At 34.6% G+C, this 15,061-nt stretch overlaps 3 protein-coding genes across 3 annotated transcripts; all 3 read left to right on the top strand.

Annotated features, from left to right (window-relative positions):
- The first annotated feature begins 939 nt into the window (after positions 1–939).
- On the top strand, positions 940–3,781 carry LOC144551177 (UDP-rhamnose/UDP-galactose transporter 3-like). Its single transcript, XM_078299041.1, has 5 exons — positions 940–1,316; positions 1,719–1,903; positions 2,200–2,400; positions 2,787–2,948; positions 3,363–3,781. Exons 1-5 carry the CDS (start codon positions 1,190–1,192, stop codon positions 3,720–3,722), a joined length of 1,035 nt encoding a protein of 344 aa, XP_078155167.1. The 5' UTR covers positions 940–1,189; the 3' UTR covers positions 3,723–3,781.
- A 110-nt stretch (positions 3,782–3,891) lies between these two features.
- LOC144551175 (UDP-rhamnose/UDP-galactose transporter 2-like) lies at positions 3,892–7,553 on the top strand. Its single transcript, XM_078299040.1, has 6 exons — positions 3,892–4,267; positions 4,962–5,330; positions 5,424–5,608; positions 5,883–6,083; positions 6,483–6,644; positions 7,156–7,553. Exons 2-6 carry the CDS (start codon positions 5,204–5,206, stop codon positions 7,516–7,518), a joined length of 1,038 nt encoding a protein of 345 aa, XP_078155166.1. The 5' UTR covers positions 3,892–4,267; positions 4,962–5,203; the 3' UTR covers positions 7,519–7,553.
- Positions 7,554–13,093: 5,540 nt separating this feature from the next.
- Positions 13,094–14,438, top strand: GGPS1 (geranylgeranyl pyrophosphate synthase 1). Its single transcript, XM_078299036.1, has one exon. It carries the CDS (start codon positions 13,259–13,261, stop codon positions 14,330–14,332), a length of 1,074 nt encoding a protein of 357 aa, XP_078155162.1. The 5' UTR covers positions 13,094–13,258; the 3' UTR covers positions 14,333–14,438.
- Positions 14,439–15,061: the final 623 nt, after the last annotated feature.

Genomic DNA, 15,061 nt, shown 5'->3' with positions numbered 1-15,061 from the left:
GTGTGGCATTTTTTTCAATTTTTTAGTTTAACCAAGGAAAAGATATAAGATTTTTAAAGGAAAGAGAAGAGAACTAAAAAGGAATGAGAGTAAATTGAGAGAAGGTGAAAGTTTTACATGAGACTCAGGTATTTTGTCAAGAAATTTTGGAGAGAAAGTATTTTGTTTGATTTTTTTTTTTCAATAAAGATTATTTTATCAAATTTTCCGTTGAAATCATTTCTTAGATAGCAAGAGCATTACGGTGGGGAGGCAGTTTGATACCATATATATCAGAGTTGTTTAATATGCATCAAAATTTGTACAAGCAACTCAAACATATGTGATAATTATGTATATTTCACACGAATCTTAATGCGGTTCAAACAATTCCAACTTTATTTCGAACCAAATTGCCCATCGGATCGCCTCAATTCCGGAGCATCAAGGCCTTTCGGGTGTCCGATTTGAATCAGACGATTCAGATAGGTGCTCGGAAAATATAATCTGGTCCGTTTTACTTTAGATCGGAGAATGGTATTAGAATAACAAGCACTGCATGAGTCGTGACCAATTTGGGCAACCCCCAAATCACAATCACCCGTTTCCCTATTAATTAATCCTTTACTAATAACTTCACAGTTTTACATCCCTCTTTAATTGAATGTATAATAGGTTCAAGTGGCCTTTTCTTCAAAGGTTTATGGACAAAGCCATATCCAAACTCGAATATAAACCGTCCGATCGGTATCACAACTAATCTGACGGTTTAGATTCTCGGATTAAACGTTTAAATCGTACGTACACACGCATCTAAAGGTAGATCGAACGGTTTAGATCCAGTTTTGGATAAAATTTATCCGATACTCTTTGGACAAAAATCCATTACATTCGTTGATTTCTTCCGTTTCGCTCGCTCGCTGCTCCGTTTCCAAATATCCAACAATTTATCAACTATTTAATCCAAAAAGAATAATTTTTCTGTTCCACATCACTTTCCTCCCCGTGTTGACAAACGGTAGCGTCGAGGGGACTACCGGACTAGGGAAAAGGTCCCCTCGTGCTTCAACCCTGATTTAGATTCCTTTATACCCAATTTAAAACCTTTGAAATCCCTTTTAGATCTCTCCTCCTCCTTCTCCCTTTCGCCGTCGTTTATTGTCAGAAATAGAGAGCGAGAGAGAGAGATAGTGAGGGAGAGTGAGGCGAAATGGATCTAGAGAAGAAGCCTGTTGTTTCGGATGTGGGAGCATGGGCCATGAATGTTGTCAGTTCGGTGGGGATTATCATGGCGAACAAGCAGCTCATGTCGCCTAATGGCTATGCCTTCTGCTTTGGTAAACTCTCTTGCTTTTAGTTTTTTAGATCTAAGCATTACTCTTATGTATTTCTTATGTGCAGAATTTAATTGATTAGATCCGGTAAATAATTGTTGAGAGTGGAAATTAATCAAATAAATAGCTGTGTCATTTTAATTGATTGTATAGAGTGTTCAGATGTATCGAGGGTAGAAAATAATCTTTGGGAGGATTGAGTGCAAATTTCAGTTATTCCCCGAAGATTCAATTGGGTTTCCTTCAAAAGGACTTGATTTTTGATCAAATGTTATTGAACTGATTTTGAGATTGGCATTAACTAATTCATATATAGGTATTATTATTATTATTATTATTATTCTTTCTGTTAAGTAGCTTTCCTCTCTGCTGGATTGGTTTACTAATTATAGCTCATACTTTCAGCAACAACACTTACTGGATTTCATTTTACAATGACTGCCTTGGTGGGTTGGATCTCAAATGCCACTGGCTACTCTGTGTCCAAATATGTACCTTTGTGGGAACTAATATGGTTCTCTATTGTGGCTAATATGTCAATCACGGGAATGAACCTCAGCCTCATGCTTAATTCTGTTGGATTTTATCAGGTTAATATTTTTTTTAATTTATAGTTAATTGTAATTTGAGAACCAATATTGTTAGCTTCAGAGTATATATAGAGGCTTAGAAAATTCACCTTTATTTTGCTTTTCAATTGTTCAAACTATGTAGATCTTGATATTGTTGCCCCAGTTGGTCCTTCAATTAATTTGGTAGCGCAACATGGCAAAGGACTGTGTTTTTACAAACTCATGTATATTTCAGGTCATCTATGAAATTTTTGTGAAGTCACTTAACGCTTTTTCACTATAATTGTTAAAATTTGTTTATTGGTTGATTGTAGATCTCGAAATTGAGCATGATACCAGTGGTTTGCTTGATGGAGTGGATACTGCACAGCAAGCACTACACAACGAAAGTGATAATGTCTGTGATAGTGGTTGCCTTTGGTGTTGGCATTTGCACAGTTACTGATGTCGAGATCAATGCAAAGGGGTTTCTTTGTGCTTGTGTAGCTATTTTTTGCACTTCACTTCAACAAATTGTAGGTGATCTGAACTTGCCTTATACCATTATAGATGATCAGTTGTAGTACATTTTCTTATTATTTTGCTGCAATATACCCCTCCTACATATAAAGTAGTTATTTTTATCCGGTTTACCATTTTTTTGGGCAAGTTACTGAACTGCCTCAAGCCTATTAAGTAAAAGGTTTATATAAAAGTGAAGTTTGGGCACAGGTTATTGGGTTATTAATTCAATGATTCTAATCTCTGTGGAATTTTGTTTTAAATGCACATATATCAGCGTATATTTAGCAGAAAGGCTTCATCTAATATTGTGTACAAAAATTATACATTTTTTGCATCTTATGTATATATCTGTAAGAATGACTTTGAGTACTGACTATAATTGTTTTTCCTCTTTCAGACGATCGGTTCCTTCCAGAAGAAGTATAATATCGGCTCTTTTGAGCTCCTCAGCAAAACTGCTCCCATTCAGGCTGCCTCTCTCATTGTTTTGGGACCGTTTGTTGATTACTACCTCAATGGCCATTCAATTGTCAAATATCCCTACTCTACTGGTGCTATCGTAAGCCTTCAATTGTGCCACTTGCATTTGATATTCAAAATTCTAGCTTGCACTGTTTGAATTCAGCAAACCCATGAATCATGGATCATGGAGCTCCTATTATTAGTTTATAACCGAAGTCAAACTTTTCAATGGTGGATGGGTTCAACTCACTTGGTAGGCTGGGCTGGGTTCATCATTCTACCAGAATGGGTAATAAATAATAAGTTTGGTATAAAGCATGAAAACAAAGAGAAAGTTGCCCCTAGGTTCTCTTTTCATGGTCTGAATGTTTTTGCATGAAGTCAAACCAGCCCACCACTAACTGGTTGTTACACATCATGATATAACAAAGTTAGATCTATTTTTATACTAATATTCTAAGAAAACATCTTTTTAGCTGGCAGTTGACATTTGTGCTTTTTTCTCTTCTAGTTTTTCATCCTTCTATCTTGCTCCCTTGCTGTATTCTGCAACATGAGCCAATACCTCTGCATTGGTCGGTTCTCAGCCACGTCCTTCCAAGTTTTAGGCCACATGAAAACTGTATGTGTGCTGATCCTAGGTTGGATCCTGTTTGACTCAGCACTGACAGTAAAGAACATTATGGGCATGCTGATTGCTATTTTGGGCATGCTAGTTTACAGCTGGGCGGTTGAGGCTGATAAAAAAGCCGCCAAGTTTGTGTCAGCTAGAAGTAGTGATATTTTGAATGGAGAAGATGTAAAGCTATTAAAAGAGAAAGCAAATGGCCTGAGTGACTCTGATTTGGAGCACGGGCAATTGAAGAACTAGTTTTCTTTTAGTTTGTTTGTTTGTTTAAATATCATTTTTTTTAATTGGTCTAGTCATATTGATTCTTTTTGTGAGGTTTTCATCTTTGGTTTTGAGCTGCGACTTGGTTAAGTTATTAACATGATGAATTTAAAAAATTAAAGATTTTTTAATTGATAAAAGCTGTCATATATCACATATCATTATTTTTTTAAACTGGACATTGGGTTAACTCTGTAGAACTGTTTGTGACGGCGACATGAAGGAAAGGCAATTGTATTTTGTTATAATTCCATGGCCGAAAGTCAAATAAAACAAAAGGCAATTTAGTGGTGCGGGAAGTGCCGCGGTTTATAGATAAAATATTATCCTAATTTCACATCATACCCGCTGGCCACTACCTTGTTAATGAAGATAGAATTGGGATACATCATACATGTGGTACTCATCACATCATCTTCAACTAAATGTTGGATAAGTAGGTATTTTTTAAGAAGAAAAGCTAATACTGTTATTTGTTTTCTTAGAAGATGCATAATGAAAGGATGCCAGAGAGCAAATATATGGTAATTTCGGCACATCTTTAAGCATAATTTTCTGAGCTGACTAACTCATTTTTTCCATGTACTATCAAAATAGAAGAAAAGGGTTCCAATGCCTCATTTATTTCATACCTCATCATACCTCATATTTTATATTTTCGTTTTCAAAGTCCAAATTGTCGATCCGAACCGTTCAATAAAATATTTATACTAAAATATGCATGGAGATGAAATTTTATATTTTTTGGAATTTGTTTGCTATTTTTTAAGATAGGTACAAAATCACTGTTTTTGAACCGTTCAAAAAACAGTGATTTTCTACCCATCTTAAAAAATAGCAAAAAAATTCCAAAAAATATAAAATTTCATCTCCATGCATATTTTAGTATGGATATCATGTTGAATTGTTCGGATCGACAATTTAGACTTTGAATATGAAGAAAATGAAGATATAAAATATAAGGTATGATGAGATATAAAAAAAAATGAGGCATTGGAACCCTAGAAGAATTACTTGAATAAACAAAAATCATTTCCTTTTTACAGCTAAAAAATAAATTAATTAAATTTAATTTACTGCCTACTATGATAATAAGAATGTTGTCATACAATATTTGCCACGCCGTAAAATCATACCTTTTTTTATATATATAAACATAAAATCATGTCTTTTAATTCTGTATTTCCGTAGCTCATTGATTTCCTAATATTTTCGCAGTGATCACGCTTCTCTGCTGCTAATTAAAGATAGTACTAATTTTTGATGATGTTGTTTATACCTTTAGTTTCTTATTCTCTCTCCAAGATGAAATTTGATGCCAGGGGTGTAACCAAACCACTTCCATTCTTTTCTGTTTTTCTCTCTAAAAAAAGATAAGGGATTTTATTTCCTTCCACTTCAATTTTTCTCCTTAATTTCTTCCGTAATCCATGTTGCATTGTTGAAGAGAGGTGTGCGCCATGAATCAAGAGAAAAAGCCGGTAGTGTCGGATGTCGGAGCATGGGCCATGAATGTGGTCAGCTCTGTTGGTATTATTATGGTTAATAAGGAACTCATGTCATCAAACGGCTACGCCTTCTGCTTCGGTAATGCAATTCAATCTCTCTATCTCTCTTTAACCAGTCAGGAATGGTTTTCCAGGACTCATTAGCCTCTTTGTTTTAATTTAAAATATACAGCAACTACACTTACCGGATTTCATTTTGCGGTGACTGCATTGGTCGGTTGGATATCAAGTGCTACTGGCTATTCCGTGTCGAAACATGTGCCTTTGTGGGAACTGCTATGGTTCTCCATTGTGGCTAATGCATCAATTACAAGCATGAATCTTAGCCTTATGCTTAATTCTGTTGGATTCTATCAGGTTTGCCATTTTATTTGAAATTGATTGACATTTGTTGATCCAGTATATACAGCACCTGGGCAAGCTTTTGCATTTATATTATCTTGAGAATTACATTTTTATTAATTGAAGTTCGATTGGAACTGAACTCTGTAACTTTGGTGTGGTTATTTTTAATATATCCCCCCGGCAGCCTCTGCCCGGTATTCCTCAAAAAAGAGAATTACATTTTTATGGATTTTAATTAATTACCAATTATGTCTAATAACTGATAAATTTATAAAAATAAATGCAGATTTCAAAATTGAGTATGATACCAGTGGTTTGCTTAATGGAGTGGATCCTGAACAGCAAGCGCTACTCGAGTAAGGTGATAGCAGCTGTCATAGTAGTTGCATTTGGTGTCGGGATTTGCACCGTTACTGACGTGGAGATCAACGTCAAGGGATTTCTCTGTGCTTGTGTTGCTGTCTTCTGCACTTCACTGCAACAAATTGTATTCAACTGTTATTTATATATTCTACAATTTAATTATTCAAAATTGATTCATATTCCTTAACAATTGTTTCTATTTTGCATTCGTTAAAAAAATGATATTGCATATGTGACAAACTTTTGGGGGCATTTGTCAGCTCTGGCTCTGTCCATGAATGCCACAAATTTTTGTCACTTTAGCTTCTCAACTTCTGATTCATTTTTCCAATTTTAGATAAATTATGTTATTCTCACCTCTGATTTTGTAACTTTGTCTAAACTGAGGAAAGTTAATAATGAAAATTAATTCAATTGGTACCCACAAGTTTCAATCTTTTATCCTGTTAGTTGGTGGATTGTTTCTTTAATGGATCTTTGAATACTAATACTAATAACCTGTAATTTGTTCCTGTTGTTTTAGACAATAGGTTCATTTCAGAAGAAGTACAACATCGGATCTTTTGAGCTGCTAAGCAAAACCGCTCCAATTCAAGCAGCCTCACTTTTAGTATTTGGTCCGTTCTTAGATTACTATCTCAATGGACGCTCCATTATAAGCTACATCTACTCCCTAGGTGCAGTTGTAAGTACATTGTGATAGCTTATGACAAAAGTTTCCTTGCACTAATCTTTTTTGAGTGAGGTGATGGTACTTTATAATGCGCATACAGGCTTCTGCTATTGATTTATATTTTATTTTTTTTAAGTTCGAATACTTGATATAAATTATCAACATTATCTTCATATGAAAATATATACTTGGAGACTAAATTTTATATTTCTTTTAACTTTTTTACTATTTATTTAGATAGGTAGAAAGTCACATGATCTAAATATTTTAGATTAGCGGAAAGTTATTTTTTACCTATTTAAAAGATAGTAAAAAAATATTAAAAACTTAAATTTGCTCTCTAAGTACATTTTCATATGGAGATCATACTGAGCGGTTCGACTGTTTGAACTTTGAGAACAGAAATATGAATCCATAGAACATAACAAGGGTCAATCTGCGCATTACAAAGTACCATAGCCTCGCTCATCTTTCTTGATCATATTTTTTGCTATGTAATTAACATTTGGTAACCATCTTTCAGATTTTCTTAGTTCTCTCTTGTTCATTGGCCGTATTCTGCAATATGAGCCAGTATCTATGCATTGGCCGGTTCTCGGCGACTTCGTTCCAAGTATTAGGACACATGAAGACTGTTTGTGTTTTAGTTCTTGGTTGGATCTTGTTTGATTCAGCTCTTACCTTCAAAAATATAATGGGCATGATGCTTGCTATTCTAGGCATGGTGATCTACAGTTGGGCGGTCGAGGCCGACAAAAAGGCGGTGAAAATGCCGGTATTTAGGAGCAGCGATATATCAGATGGCGAGGATGTAAAGCTACTGAAGCAGAAAGGTAGCAAGGGACTTGCTGATTCTGATTTAGAGAATTCTCAGATGAAAAGCTGAATTTTTGTTTTCTCATATATAATCATTTTCTTTAATTGGTTCATTTTTTTTTTAATTATAACCACGGGAATAGTTCATTAACATTTTAGGTTAGGTTATGGTGACGAGATTTCACGTTCATATTGTTGGTTAAAAAAATTAGTAACATTCAAAATTTAATAAAAAAAATTATACAAGTTTTTTATATCGAAGTAATTTATAATTGTAATATGTTATTTTAAATGTCCAATTTATTCTTTTGACCCATTTTTATTTAATTAAAGGAAAACTCTCTAATTTAATTGTCTTTTAATGGTGACAATCAAATATCATACCAATGCAATCTAGTCTATATAAACACTTATTCTCTTCTTATTTAGACAATAGGAAATTAATAGAAAATATACTACCAACATATATGTTATTCCTCATATATCTCCACAAACAAAACATAATTAATTAAATTATTTTATGCTGGTTGAAGAATCCATCCACCAGCTTCTTTCACGGGCGGATTCAGCATGTAGCACGCGCGGGGGGCAGCCCTCGTCTCTGAATTTTGAGTTTTAGCGGTGATCTATTGATACTTATCGACTTTACCTCTCCTGGAAATTTTTTTGGCCCCGCTAAATGTTTGATTTGTTATTCGGGTTAAATTTAGTGATAAAAATAAAATAAATTTCTTGAATTATGGTTGGTAATTAGAATTATAAGTTAAAGTATCAGAAATTACAAGTCAGAGCATTGAAAAATATAAGTCAAAGCATTGTTTATTTATTGAGTACCCAAGTAGTTAATGGATTTAAATCCGATTTGATATTTTTTTGTCTCCGACAAAAATTCTGGATCCACCTCTGAACGAATATGCATCTATTGTTTTTCTTGCTAGAAAAACAACTTCATGCTCTTCTTTTCTCTTTATATCTCTCTTCAAAAGAGAGGAGAGAGAAAGAGAATCACATGGAAGAGAGAGGAGGAGAGAGAGAATAGCAGAGGAAGAGAGAGATTTGAAGAGCACCGGATCCCGTTCCCCTGGACGTTTTAATTTATTATTTTCTATTAAAAATATTTATTTTATACTTATTCTTAATTACAATCAATATTTTCAAACTCATGTCCTAACGCATAATGCTTTAAGCGAAAATACAAGTACTTTTGTCCGAAAAACCAACATGTGAGACCTTTGTGTCATTACAAATCTAGGTTCAGATTATATTTTATGCAAAATTGGGATATAGAGAAAAGGTTTATTATCGTACCTTTTATTAATTAAAAAATAAAAGTCAATGTAATGTTTTTTTATATATGATGGCTAGCTATGATCTTGACATAAAAAGACCTAATGAATACGTATGTTATTGTTGAAGATACTCAACGTTTAACAACTCCATGAGAGATGCTCTTCTTGGGTACATTTAGGACAGCACAAAATTTGGGGAAACCATGCAACGGCTCTTTAGATAAATTAGGAAATTAGGAATAGTACTAACGGCTCTTAACCTTGTAATTTAATCAGGAATAGTACTAACGGCTCTTAGCCTTGTAAATCTATATATAATTATATACCTCAGAGTGTATCTTCTAAATCATAACAAATATTTAATAAATAAAATAATCAAGTCAATTCAATTAATTCAATTAATTCATTAGTTGTCTTCTCAATGAAACAATAAAAAAAAAAAAACCAAAGCAATCACTATTCACAAAGGAGTTAAAATGTGCGATTCAAGCCACAGTAGATCAAGAATGAATACATATAGAATTAAAACAATTAAAATATAGAATTTTCTTAAATGAAAATAATTGATTCGTACTGTTTTGAACTATATAGGCCTCTGATTTTGGATGTTCCATGACACTAAATATTTTAGAGAAAAAATTTGAAGTCAAGTCCTCTCTGTTGTTCTATGTAATTTTTTAATTATGTTGTTTGATTAATTTATAAAACATATAATTAGTTGTGAGTTTACAAGTTCATGAACATTATAATTATAAGAATAAATTGAAGAATTAAAGAAATCAACAAGATTTTACAAAAAGTATAGAATTGTAATATCAAATAAAATTTGAAATTGTTAATTTCTGAAACTATCCGATTGAAACGGAAGCAAACCGTTCAGTACGAAATGTACTGCATGGTTCGAGCCATAGTCACAAGATTCGCAAATAATTTATTTTTTTGGTGATGCCGAACTGAACGCCTAATTATTCGGTTGATTGAACTTTGACCGAATTAAACCTGAATAATTTGTAAATTTTACGAACTTTTTTCCGAATTTTATGAATTATTCGCGAATTTTTTTCGAAATTTTTCCACAATATTTTTTTTTCTCTTTTGCAAAACTGAGATCTCTGACTCAAATAATTCCGAATCATTCTCGAATTATATCCAAATTATTTCTGAATCACGAATTTTTGATCTCGCCGAACCGAACCCAAATAATTCATCTGTCACTGTATTCGCGTTCATTATGGTTTGCAAGTTGCAACCGTTCAGAACAGATCAATTCCATTCCATCCAAGGAACATCCAGAAAGTTTCTGTTATGAATAGATCTCAAACCGTATGTGAATGCTATTCAAGTAACACGTGATTGAAACAAAATATACTATTCGTTCTGAACAATTAGTTCATAATTCAAAATGGCAAAAACTATAATTTCAAATGTTTTGAACTATCTGTTCGAACGGAATTTTGTCGTTCTAAACGGATCAGTTCAAAACTTCAAATACCTAGATATGTATAAAATTGCTTGATATTATTCATTTATACTTATTATTAATAATAATATTAGAATTAAATAAATTAGATCAAATAATAACATAATAACATTTATTAATTATTGTTTCATAAAAAATAATATTTATATTCATAATTAAATAAATTTTATTTAATGAGAGGGGTATAATCTAATCGTGTATTTATAAATTAGATTTTTAGTTGTTGCATTTATTAATGAGTTGGATAAAATTGTTAAAAAAAATTTGCATCTTATCTGACACTTAAACAGTATCTCAATTAAAAAAAACCTTCATCATAATCACTTTGGTCTGAAATGAAACCGAACAAACATTATTTTAGATGAAAACAAATCACATTTTCCTTTTTAAAATATTTGATATTATATAATTATTCTAATTAATAAAATTATTCCATATAATTAATTAAATAACTTGGATCATAACATGTCAATAATTATTATTTTATTATTTTATGAAATACAAATATTATTATTTTTATAATTAAATAAGATGTATTTAATGAGTATAATACTTGGTTTCTTCTTATTACTTAGTTCAGCATTATCATGATTCAAATTTTAATATCCGCATTATACACTGAATAGAGTAGAGAGAGAGCGCCAATAGGAAATATTTGATGATGTCCGGGTGTATTTTTGTCCGAATCAGCATTGATCTTTAGTCCCACAATTAAAATTATAGGAGAGAGAGGATGCTTATATAATACTCATCAAACCGATGCAAAGCACTGGACGAGAGAGACAAGGACGTTAAGTTTCAATTGTACTGTAGTTCGTAATTTGATTTGAAATTGATTTTATAAAAAATTAAACTTAGTTCAAAATTAATTCAAACTAAACTCAAACTAAGGTAAATTTGATTCTTTGATTTGAAATTGATTTCATAAAAAATTCAATTTGATTCAAATTAAACTTAGTTCAAAATTAATTCAAACTAAACTCATACTAAGATAAATTTGATTCGTTTGCAGCCTAGGAATATGAGAATACAAGTTTGCAGCCCTAGAAATATGGGAATACAAATAGGAATGATTGAAAAAATTCTGTCTATTCCGAACAAGTATGGGAATATAATTGAATATTGCAGCCCGAAATATAGGAATATGGGAATACAAACAGGAATGATTAAAAAAATTCTGTCTATTCCGAACAAGTATGGGAATATAATTGGATATTTCGTGTAGGAACATACTGCGGAACAGGGCCTGAACCAGTTTGATCTTTGATCGATGGGCCAGGCTTCATTCTTTACAATAATTAATATTTGTGCTTTAAAGAGTATATGATCTGTATTACTGTATACGATTAAGATTTCACATTTTGACTCCCACTTAAATTCGCACCGTTCAATCAAAATTTTCACGATATTAAGCAGTGTTTTAAAATGCAACTGCATATGCTTATACAGTGGTCTTTCGCATACAGAATCTCTTGCAGTCAAGCTCATGTGGTTTTAAATATACAAACACATACACAGTCCTACGGACTTAAAAAAAAACCTAAAAACTATTTTGTGGTGGAGAAGATCAAAATCTATAACCTTTATAACATAATAAAGAGCACAAACCACTAGACTAAACAAGTATGTAGATATAAATTAGTTTTATTTTATCTATATTTTTTTAACAAAGCATAATAAAACCGTATATGCACATCCGCATATACGACCGCATATGCATATCTGCACATACGACCGCATGCCGTATATGCAGTATGCAGTGGCTTTCCGCATGCATGAACAAAATCGCATTTTAAAACACTGATATTAAAAAAGTCTTATGAATTATACCGACTAAATTGGTCCGAATTTCGATGGGTCGGTCCGGATCCACAAACTCAAATTTTGAGTTGGTTTAGGAGATCTGGATTCGGATCATTCTGTAATTCAATTTGATTCATTAAAAACTCTCTTGGCATAGTTTGTGTTTAAAGAGTATGATCTGTGTATGATTTTGATTTCATATTTGACTCTCGCTTAGATATTGTTGACAATTTGAGCCACGTAAACAAAACTTCAAAAAATAAATCACTAGAATTTTAACAGGTGCTCACTGCTCGGGAAAAACAACGAAAACTACAGAATTCGGATCCTGTAAGATTATTCAAAGTTTGTGTTTGCATCCGGACCGTTCAATCAGAATATGCATGAATATTAAAAATGTCTCTTTAATTATACCTCGACTGAATTGGTCTGATGACAAAGTTTAGATCCCGACCGTCCAATCAGAATCTGCGTGAAAAAATGTCTGTTGATTGTTGAATAATACCTCGACTGAATTGGTTGGTCCGATCGATCGGTCCGGATCCAAACTCAAATTTTGAGTTACTTTTGGAGACCGGGACCCGAACCCATTCCTGCTCCTGGTCCTCGCCCGCACGTATTCGTATCCTCTGCATTAACTCAAAAAGGAATCTTTTGAGTTAATGCATCTGGACCATCCGATTAGTTTTAAGATTTTTGCGAATTAAATCCGCACCAATCCATATATTTTAAGCAAGATCCGGATGGGCTCCGTTTACAATCGGACGTTCAGTATGTATTAACTCAAAAGATGCTCTTTTAAGTTAATGCAGACGATCCGGGCTCTCGGCGCATCCCCTAAATTGTCAGGAATTCATATCCTCTGAGATATCTCAAACTTTGCTTGACTTTATGGAAAATCCCAACCGTTTCAATACGTTCTGCGCTAATCTGAAAGCATACATAACACAAACCCCCTTCCCCCTACATCACTCCTGAATAGGCACCGGACACGTCGGTCACGCAAAAGTTGAGATATCTCAGAGGATTAACACTCAAATTGTCAGTTGTCATTAACTCATCATAGTGTAGTCATAGTACCGAGCTGATTGGTGCACCACGCGCACCCAAATTCTCTATCCATCTCCGTATTATCCCCTTTCTCTGAAGTCTGAACTTCAGACACTTCCCTTGGTCCGCCGTCTCTGGTAGTTCACACTTCCCTCGCTCTTTGCTCCCAATTCTCTCATATAACGCAAATGGCTCATACTCTCTTACCCTTCGTCTCTTCTTTCCCTTCCCATCTCCTCTCCACCCAATTTCTAATCTCCAAACCTCATCTCCCTCAATTCCCTCCCACCTCCGACGCCTTCCACCGTCGATTCTCCCGCCTCGCCATGTCTGCCCAGTCAACAACCGCCACCCAATTCGACATAAAACAATACATGATTGAGAAAGCCGCTATGGTTAACCAGGCCCTTGACTCGGCCATCCCAGACAAGGCCGTTCCCCAGAGCAACCGCCTTAATGAGGCTATGCGTTATTCCCTAATGGCTGGAGGAAAACGGGTCCGACCCGCCTTATGCCTCGCCGCATGCAAAATAGCTGGAGGCCTTGAGCTATGGGCACTACCGGCCGCCTTGGCCACAGAGATGATCCACACCATGTCATTGATCCACGACGATCTGCCGTGCATGGACAATGACGACCTTCGGCGCGGCAAGCCGACGTGCCACAAAGCATTCGATGAACCGACAGCTGTTCTTGCTGGTGATGCCTTGCTGGCACTAGCATTTGAAACAGCTTCTAACTTGTCATCATATCCTGCTGATGTGTCACCTGACCGTATTTCCCGTGCAGTTGGTGAGTTGGCACGGTGCATTGGTGCTGAGGGTTTGGCAGCAGGGCAATTGGTGGATCTTGAATCCACTGGTCTTAGTGAACCAGTACCGTTGGATAAACTTGAGTACATCCATTTGCACAAGACAGCTGCTTTGCTGGAGGCAGCTGTTGTTACCGGGGCAATTATTGGAGGTGGGTCTGATGAACAAATCAACCGGTTGAGGGGGTATGCTAGAAGTATTGGGTTGCTTTTTCAGGTCGTGGATGACATACTGGATCTGACCAAGTCGTCAGAGGAATTGGGCAAGACAGCTGGGAAGGATTTGGCTAGTGACAAGACAACCTACCCGAAGCTTATCGGGTTGGATAAATCGCGAGAATTTGCGGAGGAGTTGTTGGGGCAGGCTAAGGAGCAGCTGAATGGGTTTGACCCGGAATCGGCTGCTCCTTTGGTTTACCTGGCAAATTACATTGCTTACCGGCAGAAATAGAGTTCATGTTTGATTGTAATAGTTGTGATTTATTGGAGTGTTGATTTTATTTCTGGCTTTTTGTGTCACTAAAGATAATAAGATAAGTTTCCTGATTCCCGAATTACATTACCATCTTCTTATTTTGCAATGAACAAAGAATATTTTTTGTAAGGTCTCTGCCTGTACCTAGCTAGTTGTCACTTGTACCAGTACCTGTCACTGCCTACAATACAGAAAGGATGGCATAGGAAAGGGAACTGTATGCACTGATCTTATATAGTTTGATGTTTATAGAAGGTTAAGATCGATAGAGATTTCTATATTATCCTCCTATGACCTTCCAGAGCCTATATTTTGTTACTTTCCAAATTAAGGTACAAGGAACGAGAGGAACCAAGCAAGTAGATAAATCCGTTACCTCTTCTCCGTAACCTCTTTTCTTAATCTCATGCTGACCTAACCCAGTATTAGAAACTTCCAACTTTTTGGCAGAACCAAATTAAGATCAAAAAGAAGAATCTAACGAACTATTAATAGCGATTATTCGGGCATTTGTTTTTAACGGTAAATGGTTATTCTTCAGCTGACGGTTTATTCATTATTAAAATAACTCGTCTATTTCATGACAGCATTTTGAAAAGCGGAAGAACTTTTTGTTTAGCTGACGGTTGGTTTATTATTAGAAATATTAGTGCAATTAGAAAATGAAATTTTCAATGTAATCTCAGTCAAGCAAGATGGTATCAG

Source organism: Carex rostrata, chromosome 3 (assembly GCF_964058835.1).
Source record: "Carex rostrata chromosome 3, lpCarRost1.2, whole genome shotgun sequence".
NCBI classification, from domain to species: Eukaryota; Viridiplantae; Streptophyta; class Magnoliopsida; order Poales; family Cyperaceae; genus Carex; species Carex rostrata.
Note: the sequence above shows the minus strand (reverse complement) of the source record. Positions and strands in the feature narration are given on the sequence as shown.

Excerpts from the sequence above, each read along its gene's own strand:
- LOC144551175 (XM_078299040.1), top strand. The coding sequence starts at position 5,204 with ATGAATCAAGAGAAAAAGCCGGTAGTGTCGGATGTCGGAGCATGGGCC. Across the intron at positions 5,609-5,882 it reads ATTCTGTTGGATTCTATCAG|ATTTCAAAATTGAGTATGAT; the intron begins GTTTGCCATTTT and ends AAATAAATGCAG. Across the intron at positions 6,084-6,482 it reads GCACTTCACTGCAACAAATT|ACAATAGGTTCATTTCAGAA; the intron begins GTATTCAACTGT and ends CTGTTGTTTTAG.
- LOC144551177 (XM_078299041.1), top strand. The coding sequence starts at position 1,190 with ATGGATCTAGAGAAGAAGCCTGTTGTTTCGGATGTGGGAGCATGGGCC. Across the intron at positions 1,317-1,718 it reads TGGCTATGCCTTCTGCTTTG|CAACAACACTTACTGGATTT; the intron begins GTAAACTCTCTT and ends TCATACTTTCAG. Across the intron at positions 2,949-3,362 it reads CCTACTCTACTGGTGCTATC|TTTTTCATCCTTCTATCTTG; the intron begins GTAAGCCTTCAA and ends TTTCTCTTCTAG.
- GGPS1 (XM_078299036.1), top strand. The coding sequence starts at position 13,259 with ATGGCTCATACTCTCTTACCCTTCGTCTCTTCTTTCCCTTCCCATCTC.